Source organism: Mycteria americana, chromosome 5 (genome assembly GCF_035582795.1).
Source record: "Mycteria americana isolate JAX WOST 10 ecotype Jacksonville Zoo and Gardens chromosome 5, USCA_MyAme_1.0, whole genome shotgun sequence".
NCBI classification, from domain to species: Eukaryota; Metazoa; Chordata; class Aves; order Ciconiiformes; family Ciconiidae; genus Mycteria; species Mycteria americana.
In genome coordinates, this window is record NC_134369.1 from 12,715,452 (window position 1) to 12,740,826 (window position 25,375).

Sequence of the window (25,375 nt, forward strand, 5' to 3'; positions counted from 1 at the left end):
GATTTGGGAATTTAAAAGCAAAAGTAGGCTTAGATTGAACTAGATAAAATTCAATGTCTGTGACAGTAAATAGCCCCTAAAGGTTGAAGTAGTGCTTTTTTACCCTCCAAGCAGTATTCAATCTACATAGAAGATGAAATAGAGATTTTTCTGGGCTCAGTGTACTGTATAATGAAGGGAATTATTAGGACAAAACCAGACTTGCTCAGGTAAAAACAACACATTAACAATATTTGATTAAATATATAATGGTAAATTAATAGTGAAATCCTAGTTTTCCTCCATATGTAAGGCAAAATGTCAGAGCCTCTTCCAGATCAAATTAAGATGCATGACAGAGATTTAGGATCTTGGATTACTTTCAGCTGATGAAATATGGCTGATCTGAGATAAATGAAAACCTTAAATTTTTATTAAGCTAATACATATTAAGAGAAACAAATATAGTTCAGTTTACAGATCAAGGGAGGAAATCATTCAACAGTTAAGTTGTCATTAGACATTAAGAATGACTGTACTGAGTGAGATTAAAACTCCATGTAGCCCAGTATTTTGTCTCTGATAGTGGCCTGTAGCGAATGCAAAGCAAAGTGTGTAAGAATTCGGCAGGCTCTAGAAATAATTCCACAAAATACTTTCCTAATTCAGTGTGAATTATAGTTAAATGACATCCTGAACCAAAGGTGTCAGTTGTGTGGGTTTTTTCATATAATTTGTCCAGTTTCTTAATGCTCAGATTTTACAACAACCCGTGGAAATTAGTTTCACAGCTTAACTATGTGTTATATGAAAAGTTACTGTTGGAATTATTTCTAAGAGGAGAATTGCTAAAATATTTGCTGAATTATCAAAATTACAGCAGTTAAAAGACACCAAAAGGATGCTGTAGAACAAAGTTATTTATTTCCTTTTTTCCAAAGGCTTCTTAGAACATGATGTTAAATCATCTTACATTAAATTATTAGTAAAAATGATAAAGCTCTATCTGTGATTACTCAATCAAAACTGGATCCATTAAAAAAAAAAAAGGAAATGCTGAAGTGTTAATATACTGTTCATTTTAAAATATATTGAAATAATAAAGAATGTAAGTTAAACAACATAGGGAATTGTTGATCCTTGATGCTAGTCTTAAAACAAGCCTCAAAAGCTCATTGATTCATCAGTGTTCTACTCTGGAAGCCAGTCAGGTTTAGATCCATAGAATTCAAAGCACAGATGAAGCTACGTTGATTTTGTAATTTTTAAAAGTAACTTGTAGTAAAGCACTTTTTGTGTAATGAACAAAGCACAAATATCAAATATTTAATTTCTTTTAAAAAAAGAATATCTCTACACCTGCCAGCACATGCATCCCTCCTAAATAGCCAATCTATTTTTTTAAATGAATGGTTGCTTCTATAGCAAATCACTTTGTGTTCAACTTCGCTACCTTAATAACTATTAAGACACACTTATTTTTAAAAAATTATATATGTAGATCTTTAAGTAATTTGACATCTGCCTTCCCTGTATAGCAGTCTAATATATTTTGCCTACCTTTCTAGGCTTGCCTTGGCCTGATCTATACTGTGTACGTGGACAGCCTGAACGTGTCACTGGAGACTCTCATTGCAAATCTGTGTTCATGCCTTGTCCCTGCTTCTGGAGGGTCTCAGGTAAATGGAAAAAAAGGGTATTTTTCCAGTTAATTTAATTTATGAAGAAAACAAAAAATAAATTCTTGAAATATTTTTGAAGAAAAAAAGATCATAGTTCAGCTGAGTGCTTTCCCTGTGGCCTGTGAGTGCTTTCCCTGTGGCCTGTCTTCTAAAGACAGCAAAAATTCCATTCCAGGATAAGGTCAAAGGGTTAATTTTGTCACTGAGTTGGCTTTTTACAAGGCGCAGTAACAAATCAAGCAGTTTGTGTAAGTTCAGTTTTTAATAATAATGTGTGTTCAGGAATATTTCTGCTTGCTACAGATTTTTTTAAAGGCTTTTTTTCTTTGCCATTTTTTAACATGTCCTTCACTTTAGTTCATTTACCCATGTCTTTTCCTTGATGCAGTTCCGTATTGCACTGGTCTTTTTTTTTGGTAACTCTTAAATTTCTATTTTCATAAAATTTTTAAAAAATGCTAAGAAAGTAACTTGGACATGGTTTTCTCAGAGGTAATTAAATATTCCAGGTAGCCCATGCATTCAAAAATAAGAAAGTTTTCCAGCAACTACACTTCCTTATGCTTTTTACGTATGGTTTCTGTGAGCAGAAAGTCAGGTTTGTTTGTTGATTTACTTTAAATAAATTATTCCTATACATTTGTGGGTTTCTGACAAGCCAATTGGGTCTTATTTGCTTGGCCTTCACTTTATGCTGTGACACTACTGGGAAATTGTAGTCCTTATCATGAAACATACCTGGAAACTAAGCATGCAGATGGCAATATATTAAAGTTGATTTCATACACATTTTCTCACAATTCCCACCCACCCTGTGGATTATCAACCTTCTTGAAATCCTACAAATCCCTAATTCTTTTCTGTTTTTCCCACAGCCCTGGCTGCTTTGGAATTTCTCTTAGTTCTGTAAGTGGCAAAATGTCCTCTCAGCTTAGTCAAGATCTACCTTACTGCTCTCCAGGCAGCCACGTCTCTGTGTTTTTGCATCCCAAGCCTTTTGGTTTTGAAGGGGAGTAATTAGATTGTATGTCCCTATCAGAAACCCTCTTTTCCAGTGGTATTTGAACCTCATATTACAGGTTTTGGTGATCCACTTGAACTTCTGGCTTCTCTTCTATCGTCTTTTGGTTTTTGTTTTTTTTTTTTAAACTTCCATCCATAAATATGGCTTTCCCCAGTGGCCATTTCCTCTGCTGGAGGAGGGAGGAAAATTCGTGCTCCTCTGGCTATTCTCCCTTCTGCTTTCTCTCTTCAATGTTCTTTCAGTTCAAACTTAAATTTGCTAGTGTCAAACTACCATTTTAATGAGAAATTAAGTTATTCTGTTTTATTTCTTAAACTTCATGCTTCCAGGGCTAAATCTGAATTATATATCTTAGAATGAGAACACTCTTCTGATGTTTATCTCCAGAAGTGCTTGAGGAGCCTCCCAGGTTATTCATGTTGCTGAAATAATCAACTGCAAAATTAGTTATTGACCTGCATCCAGGTCTGCTGCAAAAGTGCTGGGCAAGAGCATCTCTGCTACAGCTCAGAGACTTGCTTGGTTTAACTGTGGAGCATTTTGGTTTCAAACATCTGCTGTGCAGCAACTAGAGCTTGCTACCTTCATACATTCAACATCTTTGCTGCCATGTGGAGCTGTACCACACTTATTGCTTGTACAGAAAATGCCCCCCACCCCATGGTAGTTAGTGGTTAGAGGTAACTACTTGAAATCATCTGCTGCTTGAATGTCATGTGGATTTACTCAGAGGAAAGCAAGATTATTTTGCAGATACAATGCTTTTTGGGATGTGATACACAAGTACATTCCTTTCACTCCCGTTTCCTGCCTTCCTCAAGGGAGGTATGTTCTTGTGCTGGAAAGGTAACTGAAGTTCTAATTCTGCCTTAATATGCAGAGCAGGAACATAGGAGTAGCAGAAGTGTCCTCTTCAATACCCCTATATCATAAGTATGTTCATACTTAAAACATGCATGCAGACAGTAGATATCAAAGAACTTCAGTTAGAAAATAATATGTATTTTTCTGATTTGAATGGATTTTATACTTTTTTTTTTTCCTGGAAGGTTTTTTAATGTATTATTAAAAATGTAATATCAAATGCCTTCAAAGCCATCACTGTTTAATTCAATGAAAATGCAAGGAAGGCACTATCATGCTACATTTTCAAGGAGACATATCATTGTCCTCAAATTATATTTTAGATCTGTATTGGTCAATTCAATTATTCTTACTGGCTTTAAACTTCTGTATACAAAATAAATAATTTTTTGCATGATGAATCACTTATCTGTATGACAACAGCTTGTTTATTCTATATAAATTAAATTTATAATCAATTAAAAAAAATTCTTTCTACAGAAATTGTTTTCTTTGGGAGCTGGAGACCGACAACTGATACAGACTCCTCTACATGATAGCCTTCCTGTTACAGGCACCAGTGTGGCTCTTCTCTTTCAGCAACTGGGTATGTCTAGGTCTGCTTTGAAAAAAAAAAAAAAACCCTCTTTTTTTAAATTACAGAATGAGATACTTTCTGTTCTCATGAGTTCAAATCATGTGCCAAGAAAGCCACACGGTAAATATTAATTCCTTTTGAATGAAAGAATGACTAATAGTGCTTTTATCCCCTAATCAGACATTCATACAACCTTTTTGTACATCCTGTCTGTGGTAAGTTATCTCCAATATTATCTAGTATCTGTAAGTGTACTGTGAGCAGAAGTGAGCCTGGCCTCTGTTTAATTACAAAAACATGCATGTAAAAAAATTGCCCACCCCTTGGATACTGTACAAACTCCAAACAAAACCAAGGGGGTTAATAATAAAACTAGTGTAATTGAAAAGGTTAGTAGAAAAGATACCATGTACTGATATTGGTAACTATGTGGAATTCATATTATTCTGTTGTTATCTGTTATTCCCTATCTTTCAAGAAGGTGATCTAACACAATCCTCATCAAATGCTTACTTGTTTGTTACAATTACAACATTGTGCCATTGTTACCTGAGTACCTCAATACTAATCTCATGTCTCTCATTAGATTTTAACACTCTGTCAGTTGTCTTTCCGTTGGGTTGTGAAGTGGCTTCGAAGCACAAGCTTGTACCAGCCATGGATAAGGGTGCAATTAATAATCTTTTCTGAACCTGTGAACCTCATGTTTAGTCTCAAGTAACCAAATGGCCTCAGCATATGTGTTGTCATCCATTCTTCTCATAAATGGACAATAAGAAGGGATGCAAACTGGAAAAAGAATAGTGGAGTAAGAGCTTATGTTGCAGGAAGCAGTATCAGATCTGATGAGCACAATGCCATCTACTACTGATAAGATTTAATTGTATCCTTCCAAAAAGAATATTATTCCAAAAGGAATATTATTATTTTGTTGATAGCAGTTTAAATTAAAAAATGCGGCTGACATGGTATAGATGCTACTTATCCTCACCACAGTCCCTGGTTTGACTTGGTTTATTATGTCAGGTTTTACTTTGCTTATTATATCAAGATTCATTAAGATTACTCTGATCAGATTGCAGGCAATGTTTTAGACATGGATAGGCCCAAGAACTTTTCCCCTTTTCTGAAGATATAAAATACGGTGTGAGGTACCATAAGTACAGTATGATATACCTTGTGGTGTGGTATGTTTGTTCTATAAGTATGGTGTGTGATACCTAAGTTGAGGTGGTTTATTTTGGGCATTTGTAGTGAAGGTTTCTATAAATTCACGGTTCTGAAAATGTCAAAGAAAGCAAGGCTTTTAGCTAGTGCTTACATAGTTTAGCTACCATGTCTTGTGACACTTGGCTTTTGTATCACAAATTAGGATTGTAGTGTATTGTCACAGGATCAGTCTGAGGAAGACAACGAAGGCAAATAATCTGAAAAGTCATTGTATGCATCAGATTTATAGAGGGAAACTGTGTAAAGACAGAGTGCGAATGTAAATATGGAAGAGGAAATTGAAGACCATCTTTTCCTCTTGGATTCTTAGCAAGAGCATGTTTGCAAAGCGAGCTTTTTTTAATTCCACTCATTGTGTATAAAACTGAATTATAAAACTTCCATATGAGAATTTAAAATTGCTTTCACACACATAGGTTTTAAGTTAATAACATTAACCGCATTTTATTAACAGGTAAATATATACAGATGGATGTCATGTAGCTTCCTAAAGATACTCTATCAGAGTACTGAAGAGTTTGGAGTGTAACCAGGACTCCTAGATTGTTGTGCTAGCAATCAATGATCCTTTACCTTTATATTTTGAAACTGTGTAATTCCTTATTAGCTCATATACACTTTCCAATATCTATACCCCTGATTTACTCTTTGTCTACTATCTAATATTTCTTTTCCCATTCTCCATTAGCCTTCTTGCTGTAAACAGTCTGGTTTCTATGGTTTTGCGGCTCTTCTGCCTTCTTTTCTTCCTCTGAGTTCCAGTAAATGTTTGGAGCTCCAGTCTTTCTTGCTGTTTGGTGGCTTGTAAGAAGTACTATTAAGGGTCAGAAAGCCCATGCTTACCAGGTGCCCTTTCCAATTATGGTGCACAGAAGGATATGAAAATCAGCAGAAGGAGGGGGAGAGAAAGGGAGATATTGAAGGAAAACTTGCTCATTGCTCACAATTCTGGTTAGTAACACTTCAGCTGGCCTGAAGAAGAGAGAAACTGAAGTATGTGATTATAAAACTTGGCAAATCTTCACAAAGAGAAGCTATAGGCTTAGACCTGTTTCCCTGAAGTGATCATACAAGTTCATACAAAAAAGAGTTGTCTCAATACCCCTTCTTTTCTGTTGTGGCACAATCTTATCTTTTACAAGACTATCATAACTTAAGAAGAGCTTGTCTAATGGTCTTGTGTATGTCCTCTTCCTCTCTCTCTCCTTTTCTTTGGTGTGATGAAGACAGTAGTAGTTGCCTGGGAACAGGCCTGAAATTAGTTAAGGAATAGGCAAATAAGTTGGCAGGTAGAATTTTATTTTTTTTTAAAGCAACTTCTTGAACCCTTTGCAAAAGAGACTTAGTTTTCCCGTCTCCTATTTCTGACCATTGCTCCCCCCCCCCCCCCCCGTGCCTCAGTTCCCAGCTGATGTCCCTCTCAAAGTTTTTGTGTCTTAAGTATCCAGGGATATAGCACAATGGTAAAATTGCCTTGTATCTGTAAGGACACAAATTAAAAAATGTTTGCGTTTTCATAGTGTACGTCACTTTACAGAATAGCACGTAGTTCCTTTCACATGTAGGTGGTGGACTGCTGTCATCTTCTTAAGGCCAAGGTTTGTTAATGCTAAATTGCTGTTTGGATTTACTAAAAAAGAGTTGTTAATACAGCTACATATGTCTTTAGTTTACAATGGTTGTTGAATATAAAAAGGGGACCTGGAAATATGAACAGACTGTTTTAAATAAATTCTCATTTATTCTCACTCTTCATGTAGTCTTATGAAGAGTTAAAGACAGTGAGTCTGGAAGGATGTGGTAGAACCTATTAGCTCATCCCTTTGAAAAAGTTTATTCTTCGAAGATAAGGCCTAATCCTTTCCTCTGGAGATTACAGTTGAGCTTGTCAGAAGTTTTTTGTGCTTTTTTAAATGATATTCACACTTGCTCTATTTCTCTCGTTCCATTTGAACAGGAGCTTAATGCATGTTTGTCTCTACCAACCTGGGCAAAAGCATTCTACTTATGTTGTCCAGTGTGGTGTTGGATAGTTACATTAATGACAGCTGTTATCCCATCAAATGCTTGTGTTTATGACACAAATATTGACTAGGCTGTTTGTCCAGTAACGACATGTTCAGTTATTTCTCTTCTGGTACAAGTCACCTAATCCTATTTAAATTATTAATAGAAAATTGAAGAGTAGCTAGAAAAATATTTGTGAACTGTATAAATCAACTTTTTAAAAATAGCTCTTTCTTTGAAGAAGGTGGGCAGCAAGACAAAATTTACCACTATGAATAGATACAAAGTAATTTCATTTATTTTGAGAAAAATTGTGCAATAGTAGTCTCATCATGCTTTTTCTGCTTGGCAGGATAATACTGTGTCAGCAGATGACCCTCCCTGTATTACGAAGTTCGCAGCATATCTGGAAATAGACCTTATTTTTACTTAGGCGTTAAACTACAGTTGGGAAAAACATCCCCAAAGGTTTTAAGCTTAATAATAAGGAACAGCAGTGTTTGACATTTTAAATCATACATTCTTTTTTTACTCAAAAAAAATTAATATATGGGAATAATGTGACAAAAGCCAGGCCTGCAGCTGGATCACTACACCTAAAAATGATTTCATCAACAAGGATTAGCTGGAAAAACAGTAATCATAAAGTTACTTTTAAAAATGATCTGTGGTAGCTAGAAGACTTTCAGTAGTCTTCTATTTCTCATTGTCTGTTAGTAAGATGGTAGGTATCTACAAAAGCTTCAAAACATGGTAGCCTTCTTCAGGCTCAAAGGAGATTTTGGTTATATTTCTCTTCTCTTCTCTCTCACTTTATTAACAATACATTCCTGGTTTTCTGCCTCAAGCTCTTTTCATTTCTCCAAACTCCAACCTTACTTGCCTTCTCCATTCTGCTGACAGTATGGTTATTCAGCACTGCCATATTCAGTCATTTGTATCTAAGACATACACCTCCATCTCCCCAACCAGCAAAGAACGTAAGACACAAAATTATATAAGTGACATGAGCAGCAAAACAGGTTTAAGCAGCACTTTTAATTTTTGCATGTTTCAAGGACTAGTAGTGTGAATCTCACTGCTAAGCTGAGCAGAACAATTATGAAAATTTATTTTCCTGAAGAATTAATGTTTCCCCCTACTTTCCAAAGACTTAATTGAAGACAAAAAGAGTTTTCCTTCCTTTTCTTCTTGTTTAGTCTCTTATCTGGGCTGTTTTCCTGTCCCCTTATTTCCTCTGTTTCATTTCATTTGTCTGTGCTGGTTTTCCTCCTCCTATCTTTAATTCGCCACTCAAGTATTTTCAGTAGAACTCAGACTGACTTTCAGTGTTACAAAGAAAGTAATTTTTTAAGTGACAAAAATGAAACTTTGAAGTAAATTCTACTTTGAATCTTCTGGATGAAGACACAAGGTAAGGGTGCTTTTGAATTCAGGGCTGTGTAGAACAGAGATTAAATAGATGGAACAGGATGAAGATGAATGGTAATGCTAGGTTGCGCCAGGTTGCTTGGTAAGCTTGTCTTTCATTTGTGCAACCAATGATGTAGCTTATATGAAAGTGTTAAATGTCATTATCCGTCGGCCTTTCTACATTTGTTAAAATATTTTTAATCTAGAAATTGTGCGTATACCATTAGGCAGTATATGAAGCCTCTAAAATAAGTACTTTATACATAATATATTTGAAGACTGTAGTGTCATCAAATATCAGTAATTCCAGATGTCAGAAGTGATTAGTTGATGAAACTTCTAAAGATTGTTACAGTTGCACAGAATATAAATACAGGGGCAGATGTGTGTGATGATGGCAGAGTTGATAAGCAGGGAAGTACTTCAGTATAAGCAGTTTAAAATGCTCCACTCCAGTATTAATAGTACTGGTAACATGTATTTTTTTAATAAGCCTTCAATTCCAAAATTCAACACTGTGACTTGAGACTGAGAAGTTCGGCATATTATCTGTCCTTTCTCCCTATTTGCATGTTCCTACTTTTCTTTTGCACCAGAGCAGATACTTCTCTGATACTGCAGAGAGCTGCTTAAAATTAATTAATTAATTAATTAACACTAAGCAAGCAAATAGAAGTGAATGATTTTCCATGTTTCCATTGTGGGACACTGACAGTGATGATTTTTATTGGTTTAAACAGTCATAGAGCCAAAACCCATTACTGTTATACAGTGATAAGTCCATTCATAACAAAATGATGGGATCATATATTAACTATCAAACCTGTTTATCATTTTTTGGGTGGACTACCAAAGTGTACAGAAGTAAAAGAAATGCTGTATTTTCTAATTTTCTCATTTTTCAGTCATTTGATTTGTTAGAAATGAATGAAGTATGATTTTTTTTTTTTTTTTTTAATGAATATACTAAAATTGTTTTGTGTGTTCAAAAATTTGTTTGGGGGGAAGATCTTACTTAATTACAACAGCATTATTTTAATTTTTTTAATGAAGGTATACCGCTCCACCTCTATTTGGAAGTAGATATTTGTACATGCAGAGGGATTTTAAACTGACAGACTTGTACTTTACAATTTTGGTTAACTCATTAAAACCCAAATTTTTTTAAAATGGTTCTGTAGTTGTGCCAATAGCATTCAGCATACATTTTGCTCTCAGAATACTTGAAATCTCTGCTTAGGCTGATAGTTCAGCAGGCTCTGTCCTTGGTTCTTATAAGTGTTTCCTTTGCAAGCTGATGTCAGGGCCCTGAGTGCATCAACAGCCCCCCGAACCCCTCCTTGCAGGGTTGAGCTGCCTGTGCTCGAGGTCAGCATTAATGTAGTACAGCTGTGCAACCTTGGTTCAGACTGTTGAGGAAAGAGCTGTGTGAAAGATGTGAGAAGGAGGGGCCTGTTGACCTCTTCGCTTGGATGCTGTACTTAGGCTTAGGCCATGCCCTTGGTCCTTGCCTGAGCTGTGTTGCAGCGATGCTTGTGCCTGGCAACATACTTCTCTGACCCAGATCCTCGCATATGGACTAGACATCCTGGCTTGATCTCAAGTCATCTTCATGACCGTGGACTTGCCTGGTGATCACTGTGACTGACCTGGCTGCCATCGCTGGACCTGATCCTGACCCTGCCATGCTGACTTGACTTTCTGGCTTGACCTCAGGCCTTCCTCATCACTACGGGCTTCTCTGGCTATCTCGACTTTTGGCTGAATCTAGCTGCTGTCAGCAGACCTACCCAACTTATCTTTCTCTGGGTACTGTGGGAGTCCACCACTTGTTGGTGAGGGCACTGGCCCTTGTTGCCTTGTTTCCATACTTTGCACCTGCCTTGCCTTCTGTTACAGAGCGGTGTGCCATTGCTGGTCCCTGGCAGCTGGTCGTTCTTCAATTTTCACTGTTTACCTTCTAAAAGTCTTGAGAAAGTTGATATTTTTATATTAGTTCTTCACAATAGGTTTTGATCCCTTCGATACTAAGAGACAAGTTTTGCAAGTCCTACAAGAGATGTAGTTGTACACTGCTACCTGCCTGGTATAGTTTGATGCTGAGGAAGAGATCTTTCTTGATCTTAAAATACGCACACTGATCAGACTTTCAGTATTCCGCAATAAAGCTGGCTTCATCTGTTAACAACCTTTCCAACATTTTATTGCTTCCCAGCACACTACCTCAGAAATTATGATGTGAGCTACTGGAGCACGATTGTTTATGTATCACAAAGATAAACATCCCACAGTTCAGCAACTGTTGACCTATGGAGAATGCAGAGAAATGATCTGGTGAAGATCATCTGTAATTTTTTGTTTCAGTTCTAAGTGCAAAGAATCACTGTGCTGAGTCAGACCTCAACACCACTAGACAGCAGAAAAGTTGAAGTGCGAGATATTTTGCTTTGCTGAAGAAAAGGAAGATCTTGTAGTCTACTGAATGTCACAATTTAGGGTACAAATTAGTAGACACATATATACTGAAAGAGTCCAATATTAGTAGTGCTGTCAAAGGTGAGTGATTTACAAGGCTGTTATGGTTAAACTGCATCCTATGTAGGAGAAAGGCTGAACAGTTTAGTTGAGTGTCACATGTAGCTTAAGAGCAAGAGAACCTGAATGCTTGGAAAAAGAGTACACTCTCATGCAAGATCATAAGACACTGCCCCAAGTACCCTCCATCATAAGTCCTTAACTTATTTTCTTCTTTTATGATAAGGGAGGGCTTAAATACCAGGGTGGAGATTTTCTAGAATAATTGGATCCAAACACCATTTTGCATTTCTGATAGTCATAGCAAGCAGGATGCAGATATTTTGCCTTTCCCAGAAGCACAACCCAATTGTGCAGTCTTACACTTGTGGATACTGCTTTCAGTCTCCCTTCTCAGTGACCCTGGAATTTGACTTTATTCGTGCTGAGCTAGCATAAACTACATTGTTGCTCCTTCACATATAGTCTTTAACTTTTGCTGTTGCTGGTTCTTTTAGCTTTTTAGAATGTGTAAGTCAAGTTGAGGAACTGCATTCTGGACTACATGGTGTTGTTTGAGAAAGAGCCCAATTGTATTAAAAGTATTTCACTTCCAGTATTGTGAATGGAACTACTTAAATAATTCTTCAGTTTCAGAAGACAGTAGAGTTCAACATAGAATAACTCAATGCTGGCTTAACTGTAAGTCAAAGGATACATGTTGGCTAGTGGCATGATACAGGAATGACACTTGCTTCTAGTTTTTCCAATAAAATAGGTGTACTTGGTCCATAGTTAAACACTGGGATAATTATTCATAAAAAAGCGAGTTACAGAGCATAATGTGGGTTTAGCTGCTAATTACTTCTGTTTATATTATTGTTAATAATTTAAAATAAATTTTACCTTTTTTCTTTTTAAGAATGATCAAAACCAGAAATTTCCTCTGTTACCTCAGTACATAGCTAGGTTGGGCCTTTATGGTGTGTGAACTTACAGCAGTAACACTTGGCATCATGGGTGGTGCGAGGTTACCTGCAGTAGTTTGCACTTAAGGAAAGTAAAGCTGGTTGTCTTGAATGATCTGGCAATTGGCCCTTCAGAGAGGGGTTAGGTGCTTGAATTCTTTGGCTCTTACCATGATGGAGGAGATTGTATAGAACTGTAAATAATTTAGGTTGGAGTGGACCTCTGAAAGTCAAAAGGTCCAATCCCATACTTAAAGTGGGCCCACTTTAGAGTTAGATCAGGTTGGTCATATAGACGTGGACTTGTGGAACAACTGATGCATGTTAATGTTTGGGAGTCTGAGTATTTCTTCAGGCTGTGGGCAAAAATATGTGAGAAGCTCTTAGTTTAATGTCTGTAAACATAATATTTTGGCACATGGCTTAATCTTTAACAGTCCACTTTGATATACAGCTCAGCCCGTTCTTGTTCAGCTCTATCAAAAGACTCCGGAGTCTACAGCAATTTTCCTTTTTCAGCCTAGTGTTTTGCTGAACAGGAGTATCCATGGCTACCTATTAAAGTCTCTTTGACTTCACTTTTTATAGTGACAGTTGTTATTTTATAGATTCGCACTCTCATCTGATATGATATACTTCAAATAGTTCCTAAGGCAGATGGATCTTATATGGAACCATGTCAGGAAAACAATAGGAAGTAGAGCCAGAACTTGCTACTTCTGTGATTAAGATTTTTTACGTAATATTTGACATTTTATACTTTAAAAAAAACAACTAATGACTCTTTTTAAATAGAGTTGTCATTTCCATATAACTTTCCTATAAATTTTCTAAGATTATATAATAATATTAAAATATAATTAATTTTATCATTATTATTAGAAAATATCTATCCAGTCAAAAAGGGAAAAATTGAATTATGATGTTCCTCAAATTAGCTAACTTTTGTGATAGCTAAGTTTTAAATTGACAATACTTGTAGGACATGCTATGCTTTATGTTTGTATTCTGAATGAAAGTAAAAGTAGTTCTACTGCTTAAAAAGTGTAGCCTCCTTTAGAAAACATAAATTCCAAAATAACCCAAAATCTGAAAGGAATATTTAAATCGTTGGTCATATTATTGCTTATATTGGCTTTTAAAGGCTGCTTTTTGAACGTTAGGTTTTTCTGCTGTATTTTATCCTTTTATTTTGCTCCATGTCGTAGACCATATGTGTTATCATTTGCTACTTTTTACATCAATATTGTTCAGAGAGAGGAGTTGTGGGTACACCTGCTTAAGCTACAGAAAATGGTGAGCATCGATAACAAACTAATATAAAAAGGTCATGAATCAGTTAAGGCTGGAAGATAAAAGATGATTTCTAACCATAGGAGGAGGAAAATTCTGAAAAACCTTCTGTTGTGACTAGTAATGACAAGCAGTATCACTACATTTAAGATGAAGCTTGATCAATTTGGGATTGTCTGATATAGTCATGATGGTAAAAGGCTGGACTCTTTCATTATTTATAGACCCTTCAGTCCCATATTTCTACATCTAGGATATATTAAAATACGCAGAATTTTTGCTCTTGACTACATTTGTTGATGCTTTGAGGAATGTTTTCTGTAATGTAATAGTTTCTCATTATTTTAATTGTGGTTTAGGGGAGATATTCTGTTCAGCCTCTCATGTAGTGTACTTTATGCCAACAGATGACTATATTGAATTACTGTATAAATGGGAAAAGACATTCCTGATAAATATATATGTGTATTTGTATGGCTGGGAGACATTATGAAAGGGTCACTGCACAGTCAGCACGTGAGCTGGCTTCAACTTGTTGACTAAGAAAATCCTAGTGTCTTCAACATAGAGCAAGAATTGTTTATATTTTAATACTTCATTATGTTCAGAAATAATGTAAGAGCAGCTAAGCAATGAGAGATTTAATCTGCACAATGTATGAAGTGACCAAATCCAGCATTTTCAGTACAGTAATACCTATAACTGGGAGATGCACTAAGATCAGAGCATCGATGCGGGGCCCTTTCCACATCTCATGTTTGTTATGAGACTTCACTGGTATGAACCAGAACTTTTTTTGTCTCTGTCAGGCTGTTTACAGACTTCTTACCCAGCTCACTCAATTTTTTTTCTTTCTATGAGAAGTCATATATCGTGTGATGGGAACATATATATCCTTTGTTGGAATTTAACAGCATGTATGATTAAATTAAATTAAGACAGTTTTATTGAAGTATATAATCAAGAAACTCCTAATCAGTCTTTGATCTTAATAAATTGTATACTGTCCAGCCTATGGAACCTGGCACCACATGTTGCATGAGTGGATGCTGCTGGCTTATGTTGTAGTTTCAGTTTAAATCCCAATGGCCAGTGAGCTGCAATTAGCTCTATAACCCAGCAAAACAGAATTTGCCATTCAAGCTTTCCAAGTAGATTTGTGTAGCCTGTCAAAGAACCAATAGATTACCAAGGGATTTGATGTGGCATTTACTGCTAATGGGCCCTTACTGCTGCAACAGCAGAACAAAAAGAAAGTGTTCTCTTAGATATTGTTGGAAATAAAGGGATATTGTGATAGTGAATTTTGTACGGGGACTCTTGTGCACTCCAAAGTAACTGCACTTTGTGGTCAGTCACTGAGGCTTCATTTCCCCAGCAGCATAAACTGTCAGGCAGCCGATCCCATTTGTGAATGTTCATTTCCAGTTGCACAGTCCTGCCCCATCCCCTGTACTAACATGGTATTTGGCTCACCCATGCTGAGCTATTTTATCTCACCAAGTGAACAGAAAATGTTTGGAGGGTGGAAGGAGGGAAAGTCATGTCTGTTTCCTGTCAGCAGTCTCAGGTTGTGGTTTGATGCTGTGGTTGTCAGTCTAATAGCAAAATGCTGCCATGAGAACAGATCCATACCTCTTCCAGCTTGAAGTAGCTCACCTTGGAGTCTTGTGAGCTTTAATGCAGGTGTGAAGAAAGCAGCAGCAGCATGTGGGTGGGATAAGACCGTCCCTTTCAATGATAGCCATTAGAGCAGCTTACAGTCAGGTAATGTCAAACTATTCCTTCAGTACATGCTGCTCAGTTTTTTTACATTTGTTTGTCTCATGTGGATACACTGAAAGCTCTGCCATTACCAGTATGATGCTGGTACTGAGATGCCAGCCATCAGGAGACAGGATTCTGCAATGTGTTGGGAGGCAGTGACCAATATTTCTTGTAGTGTTCACTGTTCTGCAGAACAACGAAGCACATGAAATGAGATGCTTGCTAACTTTTTATCCAGTCCAAACTTGTATTACTAATGCCTCTTTTAATGTGACAAAATATGCAGTAGTTCATTTTAAGCAAATTATAAATCTCGGAAGGAAAAGTCATCTGACATAAGTAAATACTACTGTTAAATTAAAGAAACTTGAAGCTGTGTATTTGATAAAGTGCTGTATTTAATGAGCCGGTTTTTAAAATGAAGCTTTTCAAATAAGATGAAAAATAATAAAATTATATATAACTGTTTGCTTTATAACAATGAGGTGAAAATTTTTTAAAAGGTTAAGTGAAAGTTTCTTTTGAGATATTTGAGAAGAGAGTAATTTTCTATTTATAGTAGGACTTCAGAAAACAACTCTCAGAAGAGTGAAAACAAATAATTTTTTTCCAGAGATGAGAAAAATGTAAACTCCAAAAAGCAAATGTCTAATAAATAAACAAACAAATTTAGAAAAGGCAAAAGAGGCTTACCTCTGCTTATAGAAAATACTGAAACAGATCCTACTTGGAACAGATTACTTTTCTTTCTACTTTTGCTGGTAGGAATGCAGAAATAGCTTTTCTTATTATTCCAAAGCAAACTTGATAGCAGTTAAATCATAAGACCTTGCAAAACTTTAAATTTCAAAAGCGTTAATACTTGTGCTGAAGAGGAAAGAAATAACAGTTCTATAGAAATTTCATTCCACTTGTTCTTGTAAAATCATGTTTAAATTATTGCTATTTGGTTACAATGTGGGCTGAGTTATCAGTATCTCAGGAAAATCTCAGACTGTTTCACAAAGAATTTTTGAAGATCACTAAGCATTTTGCAGAGAATCCAATTATGATCTTTTAAGAAAATAAAGTGACTTTTTTTCAGTTTTCATGTTTATGGTGTTTTGCAGTTTCCTTAATTGAATATCTGTAGTTTTATGCTCCATGAATATCAACCAACAGTGGTGGCTGAAGGTAGGTCTAACAGAATATCCTAATCAGCCACCTCTGCTCTTCTTGTCTTTGCATTTGTTTGATTCCATTAATATAATGCTTCAGTAGTTATGTCCCTTGAGAAAGACTTTGTAGTCCTTTAGGCAGGAAACAGATATGTTTGCAATTTCTTGTGTATCCTTGACCATTTTTCCTGTGTACAGTTCAAGAATGACAATACTCTTCTCATTCTTGGATATTTTCTTTCTAAGGATCGCAATGGTATTACTCTCGCTCTGCATTGTTTTGTTTTTTTTTTAAAGGACATTTTGTTAAAGGACATTTTTCTGCTTTAAATTAATCCAGTCAAACTATGGGTATCCATTCGCTCCATCAGGATTTAATTTATAGTATTTCTACTAAGAATATTTTACAATCCATTACACATGGCAGTCTTTCCCATTTTCTTTATACTGTTCTTTTTCATATTGCAGCTACTCATAATCTTGTGAGTTTAATTCTCTATTTTGCCTATCTGTCGGCTTTATTCTTAGCTATGAGTGAAATGCTTTTAAAATTTTATGTAAATAAAGCCATGTATTTATCTGGAATTAGTCATTGTAGTTTGATTCAAATCACTCGAGACCTGCTGTTTTATATGTAGCTGTAAAGACAACAAAAATATCCATCATCAAGGTAAAAAGTCATTAAGTGTTTTCATATGCTTCTTGTGTTGGTGAAAGTGAAATGTATCAATTTCATATCTTTAGCATATACCTTTGTATTTTCAGAAATTCTGGTTTGCATGTTGTGCCTATGAGTAAATAAAGATTAAGGTTTCAAGATCAGGGTCTGTGATATGCTGGTATCTGTAAGTAGACGTCACCATACCAGTTTTCCGATGCTACCTAGCTAACATGGCTAAGTCCCATAAAAAGGGTGTCATTAACATGTAGAAGTTGTTCAGGCTTTAATCTCAAACATTTCTTGAATTGTTGAGATTGACAATGAGGGGATAAATATAGTAATTTCATTTCAATGTGCAGCTTCCCTGTTGGGTAATGTACTTTGCTAATTGGCTTAGATGCAGAGTAATTTCCAATAGTCTCTAAAAAGTCATGGTTATAACTTTGCTTTCTATTCATCCTGCTGTGGCTTTGATTCTGTGGTCAGAAAAGTTAATATTGCTTGTAGTAATTTCCCTGATTTCTAACATGAAATTTTAAAAACAAATTGGGTTGTCTGAAAAATTGGGTTGTCAGCTTCCCAAGGGAAGCTGAGGGATGACGTGCCACGGTTAGAGGGAGCGGGTGCCAGCGAGGGCACTCGACCTGTGTCTCCGAGATGTGCGGGGTACGCTGGGGCACAGCCGAAGTCGAGCGGAGTTGAGCTAGGGGATACTGAGGCAACAGGAGCCAAGAGGGAAATGCCAGTGAAACGCCTCAAAGCACACAAGGGATGTTCTCCTATGAAGGAGACGCGGACGACAGCCCAGCTGAAGTGCCTCTACACCAATGCACGCAGCATGGGCAACAAGCAGGAGGAGTTGGAAGCCATTGTACATCAGGAAAACTAGGATATGCTTGCCATCACGGAAACGTGGTGGGATGACTTGCACAACTGGAGTGCGGCGATGGATGGCTGTAAACTCTTCAGGAGGGATAGGCGAGGCAGGAGAGGTGGTGGGGTAGCCCTGTACGTCAGGGAGTGTCTGGATAGTTTAGAGCTCGATGATGGTGATGATAGGGTGGAGTGTCTATGAGTAAGAATCAGGGGGAAGGCCAACGAGGCAGATATTGTGGTGGGAGTCTGTTACAGACCCCCCAACCAGGATGAGGAGACTGACGAACTATTCTATAAGCAGCTGGGAGAAGCATCACGATCGCTAGCCCTTGTTCTTGTGGGGGACTTCAACCTACCGGATGTCTGCTGGAAATACAATACAGCAGAGAGGAAACAGTCGAGGAGGTTCCTGGAGTGTGTGGCAGATAACTTCCTGACACAGCTGGTGAGCGAGATGACTAGGGAAGGTGCCCCGCTGGACCTCTTGTTCATGAACAGAGAAGGACTTGTGAGCCATGTGATGGTTGGAGGCCGTCTTGGGCAGAGTGATCACGAAATGATAGAGTTTTTGATTCTTGGAGAAGTGGCGAGGGGGGTCAGCAAAACTGCCACCTTGGATTTCCGGAGGGCAGACTTTGGCCTGTTTAGGAGACTGGTCGACAGAGTCCCCTGGGAGGCAGGCCTAAAGGGCAAAGGAGTCCAGGAAGGCTGGACATTCTTTAAGGAGGAAGTCCTAAAGGCACAAGAGCAGGCTGTCCCCAGGTGCCGAAAGACGAGCCGGCGGGGAAGAAGACCGGCCTGGCTGACTAGAGAGCTCTGGCTCGAACTCAGGAAAAAGAGGAGAGTCTATGACCTCTGGAAGAAGGGGCAGGCAACTCAGGAGGACTACAGAGGTGTAGCAAGGCTGTGCAGGGAGAAAATTAGAAGGGCCAAAGCTGAGCTAGAGCTCAATCTGGCTGCTGCTGTAAAAGACAACAAAAAATACTTCTTCAAATACATTAGCAGCAAAAGGAGAGCTAAGGAGAATCTCCAGCCCCTAGTAGACAGGGGAGGGAACACAGTGACCAAGGATGAGGAAAAGGCTGAGGTACTCAATGCCTTCTTTGCCTCAGTCTTTAATAGCAGGGCCAATTGTTCTCTGGGTACCCAGCCCCTGGAGTTGGAAGATAGGGATGGGGACCAGAATGGAGCCCCCATAATCCAGGGGGAAATGGTGAGTGACCTGCTGCACCACTTAGACACTCACAAGTCTATGGGGCCTGATGAGATCCACCCGAGAGTACTGAAGGAGCTGGCAGATGTGCTCACCAAGCCCCTTTCCATCATTTACCAGTAGTCCTGGCTAACTGGGGAGGTCCCTGCTGACTGGAGATTAGCAAATGTGACACCCATCTTCAAAAAGGGCCGGAAGGAGGACCCGGGGAACTACAGGCCTGTCAGCCTGACCTCGGTGCCGGGGAAGCTGATGGAGCAGATCATCCTGAGTGCTATCACACAGCATGTAGAGGATAACCAAGGGATCAAGCCCAGCCAGCATGGGTTCAGGAAAGGCAGGTCCTGCTTGACCAACCTGATCTCCTTCTACGACAAGGTGACCTGCCTAGTGGATGAGGGAAAGGCTGTGGATGTTGTCTATCTAGACTTCAGTAAAGCCCTTGACATGGTTTCCCACAGCATTCTCCTGGAGAAACTGGCTGCTCCTGGCTTGTACGGGTGTACTCTTCACTGGGTAAAAAACTGGCTGGACGACCGGGCCCAAAGAGTGGTGGTGAATGGAGTTTACTCCAGTTGGCGGCCGGTCACAAGCGGTGTTCCCCAGGGCTCTGTGTTGGGGCCAGTTCTGTTTAACATCTTTATCAATGATCTGGATGAAGGGATTGAGTGCACCCTCAGTAAGTTTGCAGATGACACCAAGTTGTGAGGGAGTGTTGATCTGCTTGAGGGTAGGAAGGCTCTGCAGAGGGACCTGGACAGGCTGGATTGATGGACCGAGGTCAATTGTATGAGGTTCAACAAGGCCAAGTGCAAGGTCCTGCACTTGGGCCACAGCAACCCCATGCAACGCTACAGGCTTGGGGAAGAGTGGCTGGAAAGCTGCCTGGCAGAAAAGGACCTGGGGGTGCTGGTTGACAGCCGGCTGAACATGAGCCGGCAGTGTGCCCAGGTGGCCAAGAAAGCCAATGGCATCCTGGCTTGTATCAGAAATAGTGTGGCCAGCAGGACCAGGGAAGTGATCGTGCCCCTGTACTCGGCACTGGTGAGGCCGCACCTCGAATACTGTGTTCAGTTTTGGGCCCCCCACTACAAGAGAGACATTGAGGTGCTGGAGCGTGTCCAGAGAAGGGCAGCGAAGCTGGTGAAGGGTCTGGAGCACAAGTCTTATGAGGAGCTGCTGAGGGAACTGGGGTTGTTTAGCCTGGAGAAAAGGAGGCTGAGGGGAGACCTTATCGCTCTCTACAACTGCCTGAAAGGAGGTTGTAGCGAGGTGGGGGTCGGTCTCTTCTCCCAGGTAACAAGTGGTAGGACAAGAGGAAATGGCCTCAAGTTGCGCCAGGGGAGGTTTAGACTGGATATGAGGAAATTTTACTTCACTGAAAGGGTTATCAAGCATTGGAACAGGCTGCCCAGGGAAGTGGTTGAGTTGCCATCCCTGGAGGTATTTAAAGGACGTTTGGATGAGGTGCTTAGGGACATGGTGTAGTGGTGGTCTTGGTAGTGTTAGGTTTACAGTTGGACTCGATGATCTTAAAGATCTTTTCCAACCTATATGATTCTGTGATTCTGTGAAAAATTTTTAATGCTCTTTCTGACATTTAAAATGTCTGTTGGTGGCTGAACAGAAATCCTCCTTTACTTACAGAGACTTTACCATATATGAATCAATTTGGAGAGCTGGTAAATTGCAGTAACTATTTTTGATTACTTAAATAAATCAGCAGTTGCGAATAATTTCTCCTTCACATCAAATTATGATTTTAGATTTGCTATCAGAATAAAGAAAGATAATTTTGGCTAATTTAACTGCTATAAATAATTTTTATAGCACGTGCTTACTTTTCCAATGTATCTTTTGAAGTATGTGAGAGAGAAGGTTTCACAAAATATTTGGTACAAACAATAAATTCATGTTTCTTAAAATGGCAGTTCTAAAGAAGGGAAGTCACCTATAAAAATTTCTAAAAATGTGGGAACATTTCAGTAGCACTCTCCCACCTCTACTTGGGGAAATCGGGCAGCATTTCAGTTCATTAGTATGTATCCGTTATCCCAGTGCACTCAAATTCTTTTACAAAATTCTTTCATTGAATTTTGATTAGTGTGGGCCTGTGAAGGTTATACAGAAATTCTGTACGCTGATATTAGTTTTGTACAGGATTACTGTTTATCTCTACTTAATGACTTTCTCGGGGCTGGAATACTAGATATTGGTGGGATAAACATCCAAAGCAAATAGCTTCCTATTTTAGGTATCTCACTAGATAACTAAATAACTAAGCAGAAGATGAGATATGAAATGAGATATGAAAATAAATCTTATTTCAGCAGAACAGGCTATTACTCAAATGTTAATGCCTGCATGCATATAGAGACAGACAGTAAGAGAACAAAACCTTCCATTTTAACCTGATAGTTAACAGTTCAATATTGAGAAATATTGCTTGCTACCCTCCCTGTAGGAGAAAAAAAATTAATCTCATATTTGATTTACGTGAAGACTATCTTCCCCTTAACAGCTCTGAATTTAGTTTTATATGCAAACCTACTTTGGCTGACATTGTCTTGGCATTTATTCTTTACTAGAATTTGGATTTGATGTGTGTTCAGTAAAAATAAGAAAATATACAAAACCAACATTTAAAATAAAGTTACTAAATCTATTTTTAGTAGCACCTATCAAGCCTTGTCTGTGTGAGCCAGACGTACAATCAGTTGCAAACCTTCAATTGGGAATGCAGCTTATGTTGGTATAATTAAAAGTTATTGCTTTCATGTAAATTTGGCATTTACCTCCCTGCCATGTGAGTACTTTCTATAAATGAAACCATTATTTGTCTGTTTTACCCTCCGTTGTCTTTTCTGCTTTATTGAGAAAACTCACTAAACACACTCATATAAATCTTGAGTCTATCAGTCTCACTTTGGATATGTATAGCTTTAAAACTGTGCACATTAAATGGTTTTGCACTTCTCTCTTTCAGGGATGAAGATCTTATTACCTAAATATTTTATTATTAATTATCTTTAGCTGTTTCATTGTCTCTGGAAAAAAAAAAATTGCTGATCATGTTCACTTAGTGTATTGGCAGACTTGTATTTGAAGGCTCAAGAAATCCAGAGGGCTTTTGCTGCTCCTTTAAGTAGGGCTGCAGAGGGATTTAATGAAATTGGTAATAATGAAGTGATATCAATGTGCAAATGACAGACATCACTGTGTGTCTTCCGAAGTAGATCATATACTGTGCTTAATCCCTGTTTCCTTGTGCCTGTGTAATTTCGGGTTTGGATGACAACCATCTGCTTGAGTCAGTGTTGACAGAACACAGTTGATATTGCTAGACTTTGGGGGAGCAACAGTGGTAGGGATATTTATTCATCAGCTGAAGAGATCTTTTTTATATACATACTCATTTTCACAGTCTCTTTGATATGCTGTTTAATGATCAGTTGGCTTTTGTGGCATTTATACCAGGATCTTTCTGTGTGGTCCTCCTGTTCCTTACCTCTTCCCACCCTCCCCAAAGGCTGGTTTGTGGAGAAGCCTTTGTTCTGCCCTGGTTCTTACAAAAAACACACAACATTCATGGTTCAGATACTGAATTGCCTTCACTTCAGTTCCAAAATCAAAAGTTTATCTCTAAAAATGTGATTTGATTTCAGTACTGCATGTCACACCCATGTTTGCTTCTATGTGCTCAGAAATTAGTACGAACACTTTATTCATGAAATGTTTGATTCTTTGAGAGAGTCTTAGCTGAAGGCTCTGTGCTTTAGAGACTGCTTCTCTTCCTCCTTAGTCTGACAAAGACCAAATAAGTTAATCTCTTGGGGTACTTGTCTGAGTCATGTTTTCTGTTGCCCAGCCAGAAAGCAGGATAAATTAACCCTCACAAAACTGTCTGCTGGCACAGCTAGATTGCTCCCCATTTGTGAGCAAGTTTGGCTATGATTTAATCATGTAGTGTGCAGTGTAGTCCTACCCTAATAACAGAACTGCATACTTTTCTAAATGTGAATTGATCCTGAACTGAGTGACATAGCAATTTTGGGGGTTTGTTTTAACTGCGGGTAGTTGATTGGGAGACCATGTAATTTTTGGCTTGACGAGTGCAATTTGGCAAGGATTACCTATATGAGTACTGACTACAATTGGTGCCTCTCATTTATTAGTAAAGCTTGTATTTTGTTCGTTAGCAGTGCTATGCAGCTAGATCTAGAAATAAAAATGAAAAGAGTTTTGTTTTTCTCTACTTTTTTCCCAGTTATCTTTAGAGCTTGACACTGCCTGGCACAGAACTTGTACTATGCACTCTCCAGTGGCCTTTCAGAGAGGCTTTTCAGTCTTTGTTGACCCATTTCCTGGATTAGTCTGGCTAAGTTATGGATTATTTTGTCTATTAAGCTTTTTCTTGTGTCCAGTAGTTCAAGAATGGCATATTGGCATAATAATGTATTCAACCAGTTGAGTTTCCAAATCTCATGTTTATAACTCTTTACAAAAGTCTGAAGAAGTTAGTGAAAATATTTTGGATTCATGCAATATAGAGGACAGTTGTTAATTTGTCGAGTACACTTTGTGTTTGGGTTTTTTTTAATCATGCTTAAATAAATACTTAAATTCTAGAACAACAGGAAGCAGGCAGAATGATACATTTGTTGATGTAGGATGTCAGATAATTTAGTACAAATTACAGATTCTTTAAATACTTGAAAACAGTGAAGGTCAGGAAGCCTCCATTCAAATTTTTCCAGCATATGTATAATATTTTACAGGATGTCTGTCTGTAGACTGCAAAAGAGTAATCTGTAAAAATCAACTTGTTTGTTGTTTTTCATGTTGTCTATTTATGCCCTGACAAATTAGCATCGGATGTAGTGTGGAGTCTGAAGACCAGTATACAGTTCAAGGTTACAGACAGACACGATTGTGTCTTGTAGCATGAGGAAACTGGGCTCGGGCTGCTATTTGGAACTGTTTATTTTCAGTAAACAACATGCAAGGCTTGAAACAACACCTTGGTGGCTTGGTCAAATAATTTAATCCGTGGTTTAAATTGTTTAAAAAAGGAAAGTAATCAAAAGCCTTACTATTTATAATTTGTTTGATTCTATCCGATGAAAATTTCCTTCACAGTCATTATATTGCTCATATTCCTGAAAAAATATATTTCAAAGTATGTGTGAAGCAATAATTTTGTATTGAGTTAGTGGCTATCATCTTCAAAATAAGAAAATTCCAGATCAGATGTCTATATTGTACACTTGATTTTATTTATTTTATATACTTCTGTATTGTATACAGAGTATTTAAAAAAGAAAAAAAAAGAAGAGAGGGAAGGAAAACAACTGGTACCAAAAAAGCTGTCTGGGCTGTACAAGTTTTTCAGTCAGTGGAAGTGGTTAGCCTGTGTTTCACTGTCCAAGTGCATTTCCAAACTGAGTAGCCTGTTTTCAAGAAGCTGGTCGATATTGGTGATGAGCTTATCAATGGAAGAGCACTTCTATTACGCAAAAAAAAAACCCAACACAAAACCCCCCAAAACTTCAGAACCTCCTTAGGTATAAATTTAATATTTCTTAGGCTGTGAAGCTTTCATTCAGGAAAGAAAAGGGTAAGTGCCAGTGAAGTTCTCACTTTAAACTGGCTTTTGTGAAAGATAGCTAAAGAAATGACCTTGGTTATTTCTTGGCTTTTTTTTTTGTATTGTATTGTTATTTCTTGTAAGTTATTTATGTATTTTTTATATGAACTCTGATTATACATAGGACAAGTCAAATACTCTCATTGTGCTATTTTCATTTGTATTGTAGGTACCTTGCAGAAATGAAAATAATTTTATTTTCAAATGCAAGCACACAAGATTCCTAGTCTCTTTTTTAGTGTTTCTGCTGAAATGTGGCCAGTTTTGGTGAGGTGACTTTCTGCTTTTTATGCATTCAGAACGCAGAAAATGGCCAAGAGAATTCAGAAATAACTTTTAGATGGAGATTCAATCCATTGAAAATTCCAGGTTCGGCTTGAAGTTAAGAACATCTATAAAGTTATGTTGGTTACATTAGGTAGCTATTTCCCTAATTTCCCTAGTGAAACAACTAATTTCCCTAGTGAAACATGAAAGGCTCACAAACTGTATCATCACTGCCT

General features: G+C 37.8%; 1 protein-coding gene across 7 annotated transcripts in view; it reads left to right on the forward strand.

Moving 5' to 3' along the window:
* Positions 1 to 25,375, forward strand: part of SBF2 (SET binding factor 2) — a 282,365-nt gene that overhangs the window by 130,080 nt on the left and 126,910 nt on the right. For all 7 annotated transcript variants that reach the window (XM_075502155.1, XM_075502153.1, XM_075502157.1 and 4 more), the window contains 2 exons: positions 1,548 to 1,658; positions 4,030 to 4,135. In XM_075502155.1, the coding sequence (XP_075358270.1) occupies positions 1,548 to 1,658; positions 4,030 to 4,135 (217 nt within the window). The remainder of the gene's footprint in view (positions 1 to 1,547; positions 1,659 to 4,029; positions 4,136 to 25,375) is intronic.